The sequence below is a fragment of the Aristolochia californica genome, unplaced genomic scaffold, assembly GCF_029961685.1.
Source record: "Aristolochia californica isolate CCGP_79_NKW_82.1479 unplaced genomic scaffold, dmAriCali1.0.hap1 SCAF_1, whole genome shotgun sequence".
In the NCBI taxonomy this organism is placed as follows: Eukaryota; Viridiplantae; Streptophyta; class Magnoliopsida; order Piperales; family Aristolochiaceae; genus Aristolochia; species Aristolochia californica.
Genome location: NW_027181770.1, coordinates 51,448,378 through 51,469,329, shown reverse-complemented (window position 1 = coordinate 51,469,329; position 20,952 = coordinate 51,448,378). Strand labels below are relative to the sequence as shown.

General features: G+C 35.4%; 2 protein-coding genes across 4 annotated transcripts; both read left to right on the top strand.

The window, feature by feature from the left end:
- Positions 1 to 8,793: 8,793 nt before the first annotated feature.
- LOC137959826 (classical arabinogalactan protein 5-like) lies at positions 8,794 to 9,982 on the top strand. The gene has a single exon (XM_068807206.1). The coding sequence runs from the start codon at positions 9,388 to 9,390 to the stop codon at positions 9,883 to 9,885; it is 498 nt and encodes a 165-aa protein (XP_068663307.1). The 5' UTR covers positions 8,794 to 9,387; the 3' UTR covers positions 9,886 to 9,982.
- Positions 9,983 to 11,180: 1,198 nt separating this feature from the next.
- Positions 11,181 to 20,276, top strand: LOC137959810 (V-type proton ATPase subunit G 1-like). Of its 3 annotated transcripts, none has more exons than XM_068807185.1 (5): positions 11,181 to 11,241; positions 14,618 to 14,761; positions 15,100 to 15,200; positions 15,289 to 15,478; positions 19,978 to 20,276. In XM_068807185.1, exons 2-4 carry the CDS (start codon positions 14,674 to 14,676, stop codon positions 15,430 to 15,432), a joined length of 333 nt encoding a protein of 110 aa, XP_068663286.1. In that variant the 5' UTR covers positions 11,181 to 11,241; positions 14,618 to 14,673; the 3' UTR covers positions 15,433 to 15,478; positions 19,978 to 20,276. The 3 variants fall into 3 exon arrangements, with proteins under 3 accessions (XP_068663286.1, XP_068663294.1, XP_068663279.1); XM_068807193.1 differs by having other exon boundaries at positions 19,970 to 20,276; XM_068807178.1 differs by having other exon boundaries at positions 19,962 to 20,276.
- The last annotated feature ends 676 nt before the right edge of the window (positions 20,277 to 20,952 follow it).

Sequence of the window (20,952 nt, the reverse complement as noted above, 5' to 3'; positions counted from 1 at the left end):
ATTCTGAACCCTGCCAGATGATTGTGCTGTACGAGTGTACGCCCGCACCAAGAGAAGATGTAAGCTTTGTTAGGGTGTCTTTATCTACTACATTTCGAAGGACACTTTAGAAACTCGATGACACGCAGTAGCGAGTTAGTTCCACGGAAGTCTTAGAATTACAGTATCAAATTTCTTGCGTTTATGGTACGATCAGGTAAAGAATGAGAAGTATGACGTTAGCCTAAGGTAGGTACAAGCTAGAGAGGCCTGTAGCCTGTGCACTGTCCGCCAGTACGACGTCGCTAGTTGTAACACAGGAAACGTACGGTTCAGGGGAGAGATTCGAGGAGCGAGGTGCGCAGCTTGCAGCAGGCAGGTGACTTTGAGATAAAGTCACCATGTAGCTTAGCTGAGATAAAAGTAGGAATATAAGTTTCGGCAAACAAAATAAAATAAAATAACAAATTCTATTGGTATTTTAAAAGAAAAAAATAACTATTAAGAAAATTAATAAATACAAAAATAAACTTACGGTTGAATTCAGTTCCAACCCAATCTTGCACACACATCAAAGCCTCTATAGTATCTTGATGTAGAGTACTAAAATAAGTATTAATCACTCTACTTCTTGTGCTCAAAGTTGACTTGGATGAAACTGTAGAAAAAGGAACAACCAATATATCTCTTGCTATCAACGATAATGTTGGATATTTCTAACCATTAGTCTTCCACCACATCAATATATCAAAATTTGAACCCCTAGGGTGTAAGAGTTTCCAAGTAGAAATCTAATTCAGATCTTGATATTTGTTCACTCCTATTCTCCTTAATATATGATTCAGATTCCGATAGGCTGCTCTCTCTAACAAGATTCATGCTTGTGGAAAATGTATTCATCTCTACATTAGGTGTTCGTTTCTTCTTCTAATATTCCTTCAAAAGCAAGTATAGACATTCACAAACTTTATGAACTTCTTCTTTTTCGTCCATGTACAACTTTGGGTAGTAAAACCTAATTATGTCCAGTTTATACCTCAGATGTAGCACAACTCCAATGCCCAAAATTAAAGAACAATTCTTCCAATACTTGTCAATTTTAGTAAGCATTGCATGTGCTATCAAAGAAATAATATGATCCATGGACTCACTCTACTTACTTAAAAGATAACTTAATATCACATATTTTTACAAAGAAAATGTTCAATGTGGAGTATTTAGTGCCTACAAAATAACTCAGTGCCCCCACAAAACACCTCCAATTTAGAACATATTTCATTTGCCATTCTCCACTCTTCTTTAGTTGGCAATTCCATGTTTAATTTTTCACGTTGTCTCAAATGTACAAATATATCTTTGTATTCCAAAGCCACTTGAAGCATCTTATAGGTAGAGTTCCATCAGGTTTTACAATCCAAAATCGACTTCCTTTTACAAAAAAACTCTCAATTGCCAAGTCATTTCTTCAAAATTTTCAACTCTCGAAGGGCTTGCATTCCAATACAAAATCCACTCTCTCAAAACTTCTATTGCTTTCTTATTTGTCCAAGACATTTTTTAACAACTATGTTTAAAATGTGAGTAGCACATCAAACATGCAAAAACTCTTCATTAAGCAAAACATGGTGAAAAAATTGTTCCCTAAATAATGCTATACAAGCATCATTAGTGGAACAATTGTCTACATTAATACAAAACAATTTTCTTTCTATATTCCATTTCAAAAAAAAATATCCAACAGAGCTTCACACAACACATCTTTCCTATGAGGAAAAAGAACATAAACAAACCTATTGAAAAAAGTAAAAAATATCTTATCAATACTAGTATAAATAGAATATAAGATATGTAATTTGTAAATAACATAAATAAAAAGTATAGATACAAGTCTAAGACCTACCTGAATATGTGCTTTTGTAACTTCCAAGAGTCATCAATGTAGTGAGTAGTAATGATCAAGTACCCTTTCTTTTGCACTAAAGTCCACATATCAGTTACGATGACCACTTTACTAGATAGCTTATCCAACACATTTAAAAACTGTCTTCTCACTATTGTACATCTTCAAGAGGTCCATTTTCAAAGTATGAGAAAATGGGTTGATACAAAGGGTTTGCCTCTTTTATCATATTCCTAAAATGTGGACTTTTAACAATAGATAATGGATGTTCCTCTAATACAACCTCCTTAGTGATATTAGCATTAAGTCTCTCTTGATCAAACATATGACTTAAGAGACTTGCAATTCCACTACTATGTTGTGTAAAAGATAATTATTGTTGCCTAATGTCTAGATTTCTCCTTTTTGGGCAGCTCCTCAAATACTGAAAATTGCTAGATGTGCCATTCTTGTTAGGTGCTTTCAATTCAACTTTACAAAAATCACATCTAGCCATGTCAATCCCATTTTTTTTGAATTTTTGGCAATCATTCCACACTACAAAAATAGGACTTTTTATCCCTCTCCTGTGCGTTTGTGAAGATTCTAGAGCTTGATTAGTACAATCAGTGACTTGAGTAAAATTACCAGTGGCTTCAATGGCAATGACCTGATCACTTTCTCTTCGAGTGCCAGTATTTCCTTCACTTACAAATGGCTGATTTTCAACTGTAGCATAGTCCCTCTTAGCCATAAATCTATAATTGAAACCACAATTACCTCAACAATAAGAAAAAAATCACGAAACAAAAACATAATTACACAAACAATAACAAAACATATAAAGAAAATTGATCAAGATTATTTTATTCACAGATTTATAATTACAGTTCATCTCTTTCTCACACATGGCCTACCTACGCATATAAAACAAAAAAAAACTATAGTGTTGTAATAAATGCAACAAAAAGTAAAAATTTAATTTTAACAAATTTGGTTCGGAGAAAAGAAGAAAGTTTCCAACAAGTAAAAATTTTGGTTTGGAGAAATAAAGTCAACACCAATAGTTTCGGGAAGTAATTTGGCACAGTTTCAGTAAGAATAGTCACAAAGACTAGGCTTTGTACTCTATGCAAACAAGAATAGAAACTAAGAAGTCCTAACTTTCATTCTCCTAGCACTGGACACTCATACCACCAACCAATGGGTTGTGCTACAAGAAAGGAGATGAAAAGGTTGTTCAGGTTCTCAATAGTAGAAAAAAAACTTTTTCTTTTTCTCTCAATATAGGCTATCACATATAAAGAACAAAGAAAGGAGAATAAATTTCAGTAGCCTGAAAGGAGAATAGAGTAAGAAGGTAGATAGAAATGAGAGAGAAGAAGGAAATAGATTGTTTCTGAGTTAATGCAAAAGAAAAACTCTGGAACTAGGGGTGAGTTTGACCCTTAGAAACCTTATATATCCTTAAGTGAAAATAAAAATCTTCTGACACTGTTAGTGGATCACCAGTGCCCGATTCATGTTGATGAATCAAAAGATAACACCCACGGTTTAATTTTGGGATTTCGAATTCCGCTGTATATTGCAAATCAATCAGATGAATCCAGTGGGACTCGTCCAAAACTATCATTGAAATATTTTTTTTTGTCTCTCCCTCACTCTTCCCTCTCTTGGTCTCCTTCTCTCGTCTCTTCTTCCTCTTGAAAAAAAATTCCTCCCTCTCGGCCTCCTTCTCCCTTCCCCATCTCGGCCTCCCTTTCCCTTCTACCTCTTGCTACGAACATCCTCTCTCTCTCACTACCTTCTCCCTGTCACTGCTCTCTTACCCCCCCCCCCCCCACCCCAAAAAAAAAAATACCTCCCGATTTTTTTCAAGTTTTGACATTTCGGCATTGATTTCTTCAATTATACTTCGATTCGGCTTTGATTTTCCCCAAATTTCAGAAGGTAAGCCTAAACCCTAATTTTTTCGATTAATTTAGTGTTGTATTTGATTTAATTTTAATTTCTATGCAAAATTTGTATTGATTGTTGCATAATTTTGGGATTTAGGGTTAGGGTTTATGGTATTTTGTCTTTATAGGGTTTAATTTTGGGATTAGGGTTAGGGTTTAGTGTATTTATGGTATGTTTCAAGGTATTTAAGGTTTAGGTTTTAGGGTTTAGGGTTTTTTTTAATTTTTTAGGGTTCTCGGTTTTTGGGGTGATATGGTTTAGGGTTTAGGTTTGGGGATTTTAGGGTTTTATGGTCTAGGGTTTAGGGTTTAGGTTTTGAAATTAGGTTTTAGGGTTTTTTTCAAAAAAAATTAGGGTTCTCAGTTTTCGCAGTGCTATGGTTTAGGGTTTAGGACTTTTAGGTGTTTTAAGGTCTAGGGTTTAGGGTTTAGGTTTTGGAATTAGTGTTCAAGGTTAATAGCAATTTGGGTTTTTTTGTTCTTTTTAATGTTTTTTATGGTTCTCGGTTAGGGTTTAGGGTTTGGGGTGTTTAGTCCAGTTCAAACAAGTTGAGTTGCGTACACGGCCGTCCATTAGCGAACAAAACCCGAGGTACAGTTTGTAGTGACTCCGAAGTCATATGGGGCTTTACTAGGGGCGTTTGGTGAAATTGGACTTGATGAGTGTGTTTTTGCATTGTTTAGTACATCTAGAATGAAATTAGTTTGATTAATTTTGAAATGTTTTAGAATGTTGTTGAATATTTTTGAAGTGCTATGGAATGATCTTGCCATATGGTGAAGAGATTTGGGTGTTATAAATATCCACCACGTGGTTTTTTTGTTGTTGTTTGTGTTTCCGTGTGTCCCTAGTTACTATGACGGGTAAAGGTTGTCTGATAAAGTTTTTTCCATGAAGACCATCTCGGATTTAGATTATCAATGGTTGTAAGAAGACAGCAAACCTGTCTATCATATGACATTTAGACCTTTGAAGAAGATAGTAAAATGCTCGATCTCTTGGTTGAGCAGGTCAATATAGGGAACAAGTTGCCTAATGGGGTTGGAAGCATGAGGTATATATGGATTGTGTCAATAAGTTCAATGAAGACTCAATCAATAAAAAAATTGTTGAGTAACTCAAGAATTGAACAAGATCATAGAAGAAAATATACCAAACAGTATCAAGTTATCTCAACACTAGTGGGTTCGGTTGGGATGCAACCACACAACGAGTTATTGCATGTAATTCTGTATGACAAAACTACATAAAGGTCAGTAAATCATGATGTACTGTAAAATATTTTGTATATTTTCCGCATTACTAGAACTTTATTCCAAGACGTCTAAAGGATGTTTTATTCTTGTAGGAGCATAGAGATGCTGAGAAGTATAAACGTGAATGTTGCCCTTTTACTTAAATTGGCTTTGGTGGTGGGAAACTCAATAGCCATGGGGACAACAAGTATAATTCCTATAGATCTAGGCAATGAACTCCTCCATGAGTCAGAACACGTATGGATGGACAAGTTCAAAGATGTCGATTTAGTTAGGAAAACTCCATCTCAATTCCTTAGTAGGAATGAGTCTACAACTGATCTATCTCGAAGAAATAATTGGTCATCTTCAAGTCGTCGTAGAAAGAGAAGCGAAATGTCCGTTGATGACATTGGTAGATTCATTGATGCAATGAAGGAAATAGCTCAGGCATGGAAGAATGTCATCAAGCCTAAAGAGGGCGATATCGAAAGAGATTGGGTCAAAACCCTCAGGGAAATCCGGACCTGTCGACAGACTTGAAATTTTGCATTCCTGTATGGTTGGATACGCCAAGTAAAAAAGTCATGTTTACGGAGATGATAGTGGAAGAGCGGTTCTCGTGTCTTAACTTTTGTGCAACAGAAATGTAGTAATGCATTTTAAGTACACTCTTTGGGATGATTGTTATGTATTAATGACAATGTTTGAATTATGACTTTTCAAGACTTATCGTTATGGTGAATATTTTTATTTTTTATGATTGTTGTGTTACTATATTGTGTGGATGGATATGGTGGATGAGTATGGATGTGGACAATTGAATGGATATGGTTGTGTAGGGTTGTGATTGAAAATATGTTATTATATTGTGTGAGTGAAGGTATGAATATGTGGAAATGTGGATGAATATAGTTATGTAGAGGTGTGATTGAAAATATGTTATGATTAAATATTGATGTTTATTTGTGTTTATGACTTTTAGGCGATTGAATTTACAGATTTCCATGGATATTATGACAGACGAAGAAATGATTGCAACTATTATTGCATTCACTTGTTTTTTTGTCGCCATGGGAAGATACTTTCTTTGCCATTGCGATAGATGTATACCACATTCTTGTGGAATTAATGGTCCGTTGTATTTGAAAAATGCACTAGACAAATCACTTGTTAAATTTTAAAAAGTTTACAGGATGAATCAAATAGTATTTCACAAATTGGCGGAGATACTTAATAGCAGAGGATTTTTATCAATCACAAAGACCATCTCAGTGGAAGAACAACTTGCATATTTCCTCCTTACTGTTGGTTAACAACAATCCTATAGTGTCACAACAGATATGTTTGATCAATCGAGTTGGACCATAAGTAGGTATTTCAATAAGGTGTTGGATGTTATTCTCAAACTTCACTCTGATTACAACAAACAACTTTCAAAAAACACACACTCGAAGCTTTTAAACACTTCAATGTTTTTTCCGTACTTCGAGGTAACATCACTTGCCCTCTAACTAAAATAATTTTAGATTAATATACAAAGTTAGTCAATATTGATTGAAATGGTATAATTAGGATTGTATTGGGGCTATTGATGGAACTCATTTCAAAACGAACATCCCACTTGAAGAACAACAAAGGTTCTGGAATAGAAATGGTTATCTCTCACAAAATGTGATGGCAGCATGTATATTTGACATGCAATTCACTTATGTACTTGCTGGATGGGAGGGATCAACAGTTGGTTCCCGTGTAGTGAAGGACGTATTGACTCGCCAAGATAGACTTTGTACTTGAAGGTAAATAATATATTTTTATGCAGTAATTTTTTATCTATTTTATCTTTAATTATTTTATCTGGAAGATAATTTCTACTGCAAGTAAATATTATTTAGTCAATGCTGGTTATGCAAATCTTTCGGGATTTTTGGCTCCATATTGATATTCCTAGAAATGAAAAAGAATTAATCAACCGAAAGCACTCATCTTTGCGGAATACTATTGAGCGAACTTTTGGTGCTTTAAAAGCTCGATTTCAAATGTTGCAAGGCTCTCATCCGTTTTCTTTTAAGATCCAGACAAAAATTGTAATTGTTTGTTGCATATTGCACAATTATATACGTGGAGAGGATTACAATGATATATTTGCATTGGAAGATGATGATTCGAGTGATAAGCTCGGTGGAGGAGGTGATGGGGTCCAATTAGGTGCAACGAATGATGTAGACATCGATGATAACGATGGTCTTGTGGATGAGGGTAGCCAATCAACAAGTATTCAGAGGCAACGTGCATTAGAATTCACAAGAGTAGCACAATTTCGAGATGATGGTTGTATCTTATTGCTTTTAAACATGTGTCGTTCCTATGTACTAAACTTGTAACTTGATGATTTTAATATTAAAGGCGCAAACTCGTTATTTGAATAATCTTTCTTAAGTTATTAATAAAGTTATATATTTATTTATTTATTATTTTCATTAAAATTTATTACTATATTAAACTTGATATTTAAGTCTAGTAAATAAAATATAGTTGAAGTATGCATTTGATCAATTAATTATTTTTAATTTTGTGGAAATATATTATTAATTAATACCACGTAAAAAATCCATCTTGTGTTATTATAAAATAAATTTGTATTTATCAATTATATTTATTTTTTAATTATTGTATTATAATAATGATTTAATAGTGGTAAATAAAATATTGTTAAATCAAGCTTTTGATCATTATTTTGGTTTAATTATCCCATTTTTATAATTAATAATACGTAAAAATATATAGTGTGTTAAAGTTAGCATTTGATCAAATTTTCCTGTTTAATCATTCATTTTTATGTTAAAGTATATCATATGTTATTAATAAATTAATAACTGAATTTATTATATTCGTTTATGTTATTTTTAACGTTATTTATTTATTTTATATAATTAATCACATGCATAGTTAATTAGTTCATGTAATTACTGTATTAATGTACAATAAACTACAATTATTAAATAATATAATATCTAATTTAAGTAATAAGTAATTTAATATATTTTAATTATATATTAAATTACTTATTCGTATAGTAATCATGTTTGTTTTACCTAATTTGGGGTTTAAGTATTATGTTTTACTTAAGTATATTATTACAAGTTACTCATTTTTTTGTTTTTTATATTTTTCTCATTTTGGCCACTAACACTGGAAACTGTTCATTTAGATGAATGATAGTAAATAAAATGAAATGTGAGCAATACCACTCGGTAATTACATAAAACTACTAACATTTAAAAATAAAAATACCTCTCGGTCGGTGAATTGCAATTTAATTGTAACTACAACAATTTAAGAGGAATTGCTAATATATCAAAATTAGCAAATTGTCTTAAATTTAAGAGGATTTTTTTTCAAACCCCATCCCCAACCCGTGGTGTGGGTTTTTGGGGTCGGGTCAGGTCGGGTTCCCACGGAAACCGAACTGGCGCCACCTTTAGCTCCAATGTTTAGTTATATTAACTTTGAAGTATTTGACCTTCCATAGGGTCATTCATTCATGCTTAGGCACAAGTCCGATAAAATGCAACAACCATATGTTTAGGTCGTCGATTCGGAACGGTTTGGTTCCACGGCACCAACCTCCTCTTTGTTGAAACATTTACGACTCGCGGGTGCTTCGCTCATTTCTTGTCCTCAACCTCGTGTAATCTGGCCAAAACGCCAGCACGACTCACCCAGACCCCCATTCGAATTCGGTTTTTCCACTCACGCTTTCCACTCTCATTTAGAACGGCACGGCACGATGCGTCTCCTCCCACATTTTTACGGCTTTTATTAGGCCCCGGTCAGGTTTCAGGAAGCTTTATCCCCACTCAATACTCTCTCTCAGCCCCTCACCCGCGAAATCACATCTTCCGTTCCGCATTTTTCTGGAGTCTGCTTCCTCTCCATTGTTAAGTTTCTCGCCTTCCCTTTGCTTTAATCTCGGTGTCTCTCTGGATCTGCATTTCCTATTTCACCGCCGCCTGCAATTCCTCCTCGATTTGGGGTTTTGTAATCGCGTCTCTCTCTCTCTGTCGCTTGCGCTTTTTCAACATTACGGTTCTTTGAATCTGCTCTTTTCCGTCTTTTCACTCTACGGTACTTTGCTAGATCTGATGTTTTGAGTGCGCCACTCTCTGACTCAAGCCTTCTACCGACGACCCTTCTCCCCTACTTTGAACATTCATAGGGCTTATTTTGGCTATAACGCTGCCTTAACAACTGCTAGATCTCGGGTTTCTTCTGCATTCGTCCTTCTTGGGAGAAGAACTTATCAGTTAGTCACAGATCTGAGGATTTTCACTCATGGCCTCATCGGCGGCTTCTTATTTTTCGCTTCTTTTACTTGTTCTTTTCTTGACGGCGGGGTCTACATCTGGTCTCGCGCCGGCTCCTTCTCCAGATGCCGATAGCGGCGGACGTCAGCCGACTCTTCCGCCCGGCGGGCCATTCCCTCAGCCACCATCTGCATCTCCGTTAACGGGAGGTCCATCATCATCACTGGTTCTTGCTCCTCATAATCCACCGGGGGAATCATCGCCATCACTGCCTCCAGCACCTGAATCATCGCCATCACCTTCGCCAGCTCCGGCGCAGTCCAGCGATTTTGTGTCCGACGGGGCAGAAAGTGAAAAGAGTTCTTCCGGTGGAAGCGGAGGGTTGAAAGGTGGGCAGAAGGCTGGAATTGCTGTTGGAGTAATTGTTGGTGCAGGGGTCGTTGGACTGGGAGGGCTCGTGTACAAGAAGCGGCAGGAGAACGTTCGACGATCCAGATACGGTTACGCCGCTAGGGAAATGCTATGAAGTATGAGCAGTATAATGCTAGTAAAGTGTTTTTATTATTATTATTATTCTGGTAGACATTCATGTCAAGATGAATTCGATTCTATTCTTTCCGATATGATTCCTTTTCTTGTCAATCTCGCCGCGTTGGATTGGTCACCATGCATTCGTATTCATATTCCATACGGGCGTGATTGTAATCATTGGAGTTGGATGTCATAGTTTGTTTTCTTGTATCGGTTACTAGTAATCCGAGGGTTACATAATAGTTCGTTCTTTTCAGTTTTTTCCCATGATTTCCTCTACTCTACCTACTATTCTGTTTCTCAACTGTTGGCATTCTGGGCACTCCCGATGAGTGTTCGTTCTGAGTAGTGATGCACAGGAGATATCTCAGGAGATGGCAATACGGATGGCCGAGGGCCACGAGTTTTGATCTTCCCTGAAAAGAAGATCACTTGGATCTACGGAATTTTAACTTGGACGAATGAAGGGGATTTTTGGATTATGTATGAATGAGTCGTGCGGTTGTCAAAGGAATTGGGAGGAGGACATTTGAAAGCTGCAAATCACTGGTAGATTGGTAAATAATGACGGAAATGTTTGCACCTGCTGTGGTCAATTGATTATCAGGGTAATGAGGTATCGTTTCAATGATGACTATTGCAAGGGTCAATTCAAAATTTTGAGGAACTCCCTTTCAAATTATACATCCCACTTTGCAGTCACTTCATTGTAAAACGATTGAAAGTGAATTCCGACGGTTCACTCTACGCTGTCCTCCTCTCTCTCTCTCTCTCGTTGCTTCCCAACCCTCATTGCAAGAGACTAAGAATAGGAGAAACAATGGAAAACCGATCAAAATCAAATTTCAGCTACCATTGATCACAATTCACAACCGCAATAATCCCCCCGAACTCCGGTCTCTTCAGAGCCGACCCGAATTCAAAAAGCCAGAAAACTGTGTTTATAGAAAAGGAGCAGCCACCATTAAAGACTAGGGAAGAGAGGGAAAGGAAGGTAAACCAGGGAAGGTTTGGGACAAAGCAAAAGCATGGGACAAGAGAATTCCGTATGCTTTTTAGTGTGGAAGCGATGGCAGCAGGGGGAATAATCGACGCTTTAGGTAGAATTTGGGGAATTTCTATTATTTTCTTCTTCTTTATCTTCTATATATTTTATAATTAATTAAATTATTAAATTAATAATTTAATTTTAACTCGTAATTATTATACACCACGTTCGCCACCTCACTCGGTGCGCTGATGGGCACTCCAGTAAATATGCTCCGCTTTTTTCCAGTCAGGACTCGCCCACTATATAGGGAGCCTCCGTTTGAGAAACCAGGATCTCGTCCCTCTCCGTCCTGTGTCTGCGGTACGTCTCCTAAATCTCTGTTTTTCTTCGGATATGTCTTTCCGCTAGAGATATAATTTTATCAAGAAATTGTACTTCTTCTTCTATCTACGTTTGCTGTAGGTTGGGAGATCTTTCATCAACTGATAGATCTCGTTTATGTTGTAACTTCACTAGGTAGGTAGTTAGGTTCTTAAAACTCGTTCGGGCTGTTAGTTCCACTTCGTCTTTCCGTCATTTTCTGTACTCTGGGATCTGATGTCCTTGATCATGGTTCAGATTTTTTTTTTCTCCTTTTTCTTTTTTTTTTTTTGCAAGTTATCGGTTTATTCTTAGAATATCAATGGTTTATCCTTATCATTGCTTTAGCTAAGGATCGGGGGACTCTTAAACCAAACTATTGGACAACTTGTCCCTTCAAAGATATTTTGATCGCTTTGCTGTAGATTTTGGTGATCTGTTTGGTACCGGCTCTTCAATTTATTAGAGTTCCAGCGTTTTCCCATGAAATTATATACATATTTCTTTTAAAAGTTAGTGTTTTTTTAAGCTTCGAACTGCTAGAGAAGGTGTAGGTGTGTACACTATCACTTTTTGTTGTCGAAAAGAAAAGTTTACCTGAATGATTTGGTTGTATTTACTTAGAATTATAGTCTTCTAGAAATTGTGAGTAGTTTTTATTTAGTTAAATTTGTATCCTAGTGTAGTTTATGCAAAATTCTAGGGTGTTTGGCGTTGAATTTGAAACAACCAACACCACAACTCCCACTGCTCTTTGATAAAGTGATGATGAGATCAATTAATGGATGCTTAGTACCAGAATGTGTAGGTGTTAGAGATAGTGGAGTTTTGCTAAATCCAGAATGAAACTGATACTGGCTAGGTAATATGTTGTTAATTGTCTGCTGTTAGACTTATAACACTGGATAGTGCTCTAAGGCATGAGAAGTATAGAAGTATGAGTGCGTACCGTGATTATTGAACTTCACGTTTCTCGTCGAATTATAAGGTATCCATGCAACTTTTATACTTAGCCTACCCAACGGTTGGACCTATGTGGCTATGGATTGTCAAGTGTTTCCATTTCAGACTACAAAATGACACGGTTTCATTTTCATGAACTTGAGGAGAACTTCTTTAGACAAATAATCAAGAAATGCTTCGTCAAGAAAACAAATAAATAAGGTTTATGGACTGGAAGATTAATGGACTAAACTATTAAGTATTTTACCTTTCTATGCAAGTTAAAAAAATTTGGCCACTTTGAAATCCACTGAACTGAAGTTCTTGCAAATATCTTTTAGAAGCAATCCTCAATTTTGTCTTTTCTCTTTTATTCACAATGCATCATGCAATACATCAGGATTTTTTTTTTTTAAATTCTTAACACTCATATATAGAAGACTTATTTGATTCTCATATATGGTTTTCCTTCATTTTCATGATGCTGAAGTCTTGTTCATTTATACCTTTAAAATCTTTTTGCTAGAAAATCATCATGTCTTTTGGTTTTAAACTGACAAAATGTTTATAAAAGAGACCTTTGAATCTTCACACCTGCATGAAAGGGTTCAATGATGATCTGAAATTGAGCAATTCAATGTGGCCATAGGTTCTCTGTAGGATGATTTTTTTTTTTTTTGATAAAGATGTATTTATATTAACAAGAGAAAATTTACAAAGGAAGAGGGAGCAGATCCCTAACAACAAGAGATTGCAAGGATGCTCCCTGCTTGGCTAACACATCTATTGCTGAATTTGCAAATCTCGGAATGTGAGACCAAATACAAGAGAGAAGTGAGGTAATATCTAAAATCTCCTGAAAGATATCCCAATGGCGCCACAGTGGAGGGGAAGCACACTCGCACCATCCAATGACCACCTTCGAGTCCCCTTAAATGTGAATGGGACCACTACAATTGTCTCTGAAAACATGAAGCCCATTGAGGAGGCCATAGAGCTCAGCCAACGTTGAATCGGAAATGCCTAACGGGCCGGCATAAGAGAAACACTGATTGCCAGATGGATTCGAAATAACTCCCCCAAAACCAGCTATCCCCAAATTGCCGAGAGAAGAGCCATCAAAATTCAACTTTAGGTAACCAGCTTTCGGGGGAGTCCACTCATGCATGACTTGAATCTTGGTCCCAAAGTGCATCTTTGCCATATTGCTCCAGTTATCATGGATAGAGGTACTCTTGAAGGAGAAAAAGACTTCTTAGTTAGGAGTCAGTCCGAGATTTGCCCCGACACCCTGTCCGCTACTCTTACCTCTGATTCACTTCTAGCATCGAAACGCCTCCGGTTACGCTCATTCCAAAGCCCCCACGGTACGAAACTGGCACAGGTGGGGATCATCACTTTACCGAGACTACGAAGGGGATAGCCAATGATCGACTTGTTGAAGAAGATCAGATCAGCTGATATACAGAATTGCAGCCCTAACTTGCAGAGAGCAGAGGTCCACACATTCCATGAGAAGGAGCACTGTAGAAGAATATGACTGGTGGTTTCAACCTCAGCATTGCAAAAAGGACAGAGGGGGTCGATAGATGGGTGGTCCCTTCTTCTAAGCACATATGTCGTGAGAATCTTACTTTGGCAAGCGTTCCATATAAAGAATTTTATCTTTGGAGGTGCACAAAGACGCCATACAAAGTAGATATCATGCTCCATTTGTGTCGAATCCTAGCCATTAATGTAACTGTATGCAGATGAAACTGAGAATGTGCCGCTTTTATCAGGCCACCAAATGAGCTTGTCCGCATCAAAAGGTCTCATTCTGACAGAATTCAAAGAATCCAATAAACGGCTGGCTTCCGCAAAGGTTCCTACCCTGTCCACCAATTATCCCAAAATTTAAGAGATCTACCGCTTCCAACAAAGAATCTACTGGTTGAGGAAATTTTCTAAAGAAGTGAGTATAATGATCTCCATATTGAGGATAACCCTCTCCGATTTCCACCAGACATCCACCATGGAGAATTCCAACCCAGCTTGACATGAACCATATCCTTCCAAAGGTTAGAAGAAATAGTGTTGAACTTCCATATCCATTTAAGGAGCAGAGCTTGGTTCATTTCCTTTGATTTCCAAATCCCCTGTCTACCCAATCTCTTTGGCAGACATACTTCATCCCATCTTATCTAGGTGATATTTAAATGTATCACTTGATCCCCTCCTGTAGGATGAATTAAATTGCCGTGCTGACTCAAGAGGTGTTTGATTTTTCTTTTATTGATCATTCAAGAAAATATAACGAATCACTTTACTTTCATTATCAATTAGGAGATCATGAGGAATGTAATATGAGGTTTAACAGAATAGAATTGCCACCGGTTGATTTTTGTTGGTGGCTGATAATTTTACTGTCTGTTTCATTTCTTAACTGATTCAGGCACATTTATTTTGGTTTGTTGAGAAACACTGGGTTAGCAATTTTTTGGGGGTAAAATGGATAACAACCGTGGTCAAGGTGGCATCCAACTCTTGCTTGCTGCAGAACAAGAGGCTCAGCATATTGTCAATGCTGCCAGAAATGGTAATCTCTCGCATTTTTTTCTTTTTTTAACCTATTGCTTGCGGAAATTGTGCATCAATTTTTTCTAGTTCTGAAACATTAGGAATGAATAGTTCTGTTAACAGTTATCTTACTCTTTCCTGTATTTATATTCTATGCTTCTGTTAACAGATATATTCTCTGTGTCCTTTTAGTGTTCACTTTCCCAAGATTTGCTTGTATCTACTTTACATGGCTTAGTAATGTAGGTTAACAAAGAGTCAGTATCTCATGTTCTTCTAGCTAATGTGCATGGGCTTTCATTTTGAGGTATAGGACCAACACTACTGACGGTTGATTTCATTTGTTCTGTTTTTCAGCAAAATTAGCTCGCTTAAAACAGGCAAAAGAAGAGGCCGAGAAAGAGGCTGCTGAGTTCCGAGCCTTCATGGAAGCCGAGTTCCAGAAAAAGGTTGCAGAGGTAATTACCCATTGATCGATCAATTAATTCCTATTTCCAGTTGTAGAACACTACAGTATGTCTTATTTTGTGCTCTACAACGCAACAGAGCAGTGGGGACTCGGGCTCTAACGTTAAGCGCCTTGAACAAGAAACTGAGGCTAAAATCGGCCACCTCAAATCAGAGGCTGCTAGAATATCACATGATGTTGTTCACATGCTTTTGAAGCATGTAACTACTGTGAAGAACTAGTCCCCTCTTTCTCACCAACCACCTCCATGAAAAAACTGCTTTCGAGGTATCCGTATTTACCCTTGTCTGTCATTTGTAGAATCTCTACATTGAACTAGTGATTCTCCTTGGTGTGACGTGATTGTTATTTGGAACTTGGATGTGAAAAGGAATAGGAATTAATTGATCGATATTCATCTCTGCATTGTATGTTGATATTCATCTCTACCTATTTTTCGAGCATGTTTTTACAATTTGCATTCTTAATAAAACCTCCCAAGACCATTTCGTTACTAAGATTTTAAGTGTCTAGTGATGTATCAACACTGATGCTAAGATTATTTTTGTAATTTTCATACTGCTTTGATTTGATCATCAACAAAAAATTCAAAATCTTCTTTGTCTATTATTACATGTGCTTTCCAACTATCTGCTGTTACTTTTTGCCAATTCCTTTCTTTTCATTGTGCATTATTGCCTTCTATGTTACTGCCGGCACTCCCATTGGCAACCTCCCTACTGGAACAAGCACTCTTGTTTGTTACCATTTGTTAGAAGATCCCTGCGTTTAAGGGCAAACCAGAAAATTTTAGTAGTGGGGTTATAGTGAAAACAAACGAGTTATCAATAATTGGTTTTACCTCTAGATGTCAGCAAATTATAAAATTTTATAATTAAACTATAAAAGCTTTTAAATATCTCGAAACAAAATTGAAGAATTAGGGGGATTTTCAATTTTTGTTTATCTTCTCTACCTGCTCTTGATTTTTACTTTTGCAAGTAGGAAAGTTTTATGTTTTAATGAAACATGGAGAGTTTTTTCTCTTGATTTATTATATGACAAAAAAAAGGTGCAGTTATCTCCTAAAACCCACTATGGGAACATGAAACTAAGGGTAGTGGTCTCTACAAATTACAATGACCAACTCATCTTATGTTAAATGGCATCTAAAAAATAAGGGGTACAAGAAGAAAGTAAGGGAGACATATATTTCCTAAAAATAGATAGTCTTATCTATACCAAAAAAATATGGGGGTCACTACTCCTGCTACCAATTAGTTTGCTCCATGTGACCATAGATTGATTCCATGTTTTCGATAATAGCAAAACTTAATTGATATGATAATTTGAAAAACTAACTATTTTAGATATTTCACCTTTAAATCAATACATCTCAAGGCTTAAAGCTTAAAAAAAATTAAACCTACTTAAAACCTCAAGAATCATGGAAGGATATTTCTTGAAGAAACATCTATAAGGAATAAAGTAACCAAAAGACTAGAGTTTAAAGGTAAAAAGTCATATGTTTAAACCCAGTCACAATGTAAGAGAGTATTTCTAAACTCCTTTCTTTGAGTACAATAGTGAATATGAAACTTTAGGTTATAAATTGCATGCTTAGGAAAATCATAAACATATTTTAAACCATTAGGGTACTTAGATAAAATCATTCCCATGCTTTGAAAGTCAACTTAGTTGAACTGGCACTGGAATGATTTATCAACCTTTGCCAATGATCGATCCTCTAGAAGTGTGCATGCCAAGATTATAAAGCATGTTCAATCAGTCATGGACGATCAATCATCCAAAACATGGTCATTTCATGTTATAAAGTATGATCAATCATCACAATTGGATTGATCAATCAATTCTGTCTAAGCAAGCAAATTTTACATTCAATAATCAATCATCCCACCTGATTGATCGATTAGACAAAATCTTGTCAGTCAGGGACATAAAACATGATTGATCATAGGAAATACATTGATCAATCATACATTTATTGCACAACTAGAAGAAATTTTGATTCATTGATCATCCCATGGTAATGATAGAACAACTTAATTTTTCTGGACCAACGGTAACATATTGATTGATTAATCCATCGATCAATAAGTTACTGTTTGATAGAAAAAAAAATGTTATGATCGATTAATCGATCAATCAAATAACTAACTTTTGCAAACGGGCAAAAAGTAGCTAGTTTGGTTTGGGGAGGTTATAAATACCCCATCAACTATTTCGTCACTCAAGGAAATAAAAATGAGTTCTATAGCCTTGGCCTTGCCATCTACTCTTGCAATGTCAAGGTCATCCTAATCACAAACAGGTTGTGAGGAATTGGACAAAGACGGATTGATGAGAAAACTTGATGACTCCATATCCTCCTTTGGAAGAAAAGGCAAAGAAAATAAGAAACTAAAGAGGCAACTTTCCAAACTAGATTAAGGAAATTAATTCATCGAAAGCTGACTTTTCCTCAACCTTAGAAAAACTTAGAAAAGAAAACATATAGCTCATTTCAGAATGTGAGAAACAAAATGACTATTCTTCAAACATTCTTAAATTAAGAAAAGAAAATGATAGTTATTACTCTAAGATTTTAAAATTACAAGATGAAAACAAATTGCTAAAATCTAACAACTTTATAGTTGAAAGAAAAGGCAAAGAAAATAAGAAACTAAAGAGGCAACTTTCCAAACTAGATTAAGGAAATTAATTCATCGAAAGCTGACTTTTCCTCAACCTTAGAAAAACTTAGAAAAGAAAACATATAGCTCATTTCAGAATGTGAGAAACAAAATGACTATTCTTCAAACATTCTTAAATTAAGAAAAGAAATTGATAGTTATTACTCTAAGATTTTAAAATTACAAGATGAAAATAAATTGCTAAAGTCTAACAACTTTATAGTTGAAAGAAAAGGCAAAGAAAATAAGAAACTAAAGAGGCAACTTTCCAAACTAGATTAAGGAAATTAATTCATCGAAAGCTGACTTTTCCTCAACCTTAGAAAAACTTAGAAAAGAAAACATATAGCTCATTTCAGAATGTGAGAAACAAAATGACTATTCTTCAAACATTCTTAAATTAAGAAAAGAAAATGATAGTTATTACGCTAAGATTTTAAAATTACAAGATGAAAACAAATTGCTAAAATCTAACAACTTTATAGTTGAAAGAAAAACCCACGACTTATCTCATGTTTTAAAGATTATTACCTTGGGAAATGCTACTCCTATGATTAGATCAGAAAATCAAGTGAGACAGCTAGAATTTAAAGTGAAGGTCCATGAGACACAAAGATCACAACCTCACTATTGCATAATGATGCATGTTACAGGTGTGGAATCATCGGACATTATGTAATTGAGTGTTAAGATCAAAGTTGAATGTAGTGAAGTAAATTTGGATTCCCTAGGGAAATTTAAATATGTCTTCCAAAGTTGACATTGTGGGAGCCAAGCAAATTACAAACAAGTAAAATACAGAGATTTACGGTGCTATGAGGCCATCCCTAATTGCACTTCCCACAATCTCTCCCAAAATGATTTCCTTACAATTGTTAGATTCTGACTCTAGTAAACACTCCACTCCCTAGATTCACAACTTTAGATAGCTAACCTCTCTAGGTTTAAGGCTCTAGAAAAAAATTTATACAATACAATAAAATAGAAAGTAAAAAATACGACCTGCAACATTTTAAGGAGAGATAGCCATACTCCTAATGAGAATTTGAACTTCTAAAATTTTAAGCACAAGGTAAAATGAATGTGAAAATTGAAGGAAATTAGGAATGAGTGAATGTATGAAGAGAAGTTTGAAAGAGGTTTTGAGGAAATTTAAATAAAACACTTCTCTTTTCAAGAAAAAAAATGAGTGAGAATATGGTTGAAGGCTTTTGGAGACTGTGTATGCAACATAAGCTCTTAGATGTAAAAGGATATGCTTAGATCCTTATTTATAGCCAAAACAAATAAAGCTAGTCGTTTTGGAACTAGTAAAAGTAATCATGAAAAATTATTTTACGAGCACATAACCAGTTAGGTTACCATTATAATGTGTATAATCAGTTATTCATTGATAACCTACATCCGATTAATAAGCTCACTATCTCTAGGTTTATTGAATATGTTTGATATCATTTATTTTATTATAGGTCAAAACTCTGGTAACTTGTACCAACTCGAAATAAACAGTGATATATTTCATCTTGGAATGGGTCCTATATCAAGTAACAACTACTAGAGTTGTGTTATCAATAGTATGCTCATTCACATTGAACAACTTGAGGTAAATTGTATGACTCAAAATAATTGTATTGTTGTGAAGAGTTACGAAGATAATTACCTTGATTGTTATGGGGTCATCACTGATATGATCAATTTATGATACTTGAGTAATAGTTTAGTTGATGTGCTAAAGTGCAAGTAGTTCAATATAAGCAACAATAAACATAGTATTAAGATAGATGACTGGTGTACCAATGTTAATATATTGCGTACATAGTGCAATGACAATCCTTTTGCATTAGTCTTTCAAATAGAAAAAAGGTGTATTACATGGAAACCCAAAAAATGGTGGTTCAGCACATAGTTTAAATTATAGTTATGAGAAATGTGTTTGATGTGTTAGAACAACAATTATCTCCAACTAATGAAACATATGTGTACCAATAAGAGTTTTTAAATGCTAATCTCCATGTTGGCCTTATAGACGATGATGTTGCCTAGTTGACAAGATTAGATATTCATTTGGATCATTTAAGTGTATAAGTGGTTCAGGATAAAGACAACAAATAGGATGCAGAAGAAGAAGATAAAGATGAGGTAGAGGACATGTTCGAGGACGAAAATGATGAAGTGGGAGAAGAAGAAGAAGAAGAAGAGGTAATAGAGAGATGGAGAAAGCGATGAAGATATATGATGTTCATAGATGATAATAAATCAAAAAAATTATTTCATATTTCTACAATTTTAGTTATTTGTAAAATTATTTATTTCAAACATCACTAGTGTTATCATTTTTATTATAAATAACATTATTAATGTTATAGAAATACTCCACATGCAGATTCATTTGATATCATGCCTCCTCATGCACCTAGGCTACCATAGGCCACAGTCTTTACATTATTTGAGATGGTGTCAACACCGCCACTATCTGAGATGCATGATAGTGAGTTACGTAGGTGGGTGATGGTATCCTTGAGACATGAGCATGAAAGTCAACTATATTTTATTTTACTAATGTCAAATTTTCATTTAGAGAGTCATTAAATGTTGAAAATATTAGAAAACAAATTATTCGACATGGGATCAGTGTTTTATGAGAGGAGATGGTATACATACCATTTAACGAAAAGATGGGTCTTGGGACATCGTACATCCTGCATCCTTTAGTTAGAACAAATAGCAAACACAAGAAATGAAGAAAACAAAATGCACGAAATAAAATTTCCTAAATAGTAGAGCATTAGGACAACAATAAAATCACAAAATATGCAAGAAACAAAGCAGTTCAGATATTCAAAGTTGAACAATCGAACAAGGCGGCAATAAAAAAACAAATATGAACTGATCGAGATTCACAGATCGTAGAACAATTGAGAGAGCTCGATGATTGTTGTTTGAATAACGAGACAACAAGGTGGATTAGGTTAGGCAGAGAGAAAAGAAAAGGGGGGTTAGGTTAGGCAGAGAGATTTGGATATCCAGTAAGGATCCGAAACTTTGATCCAGCTTTTAGGATCCAGCTTA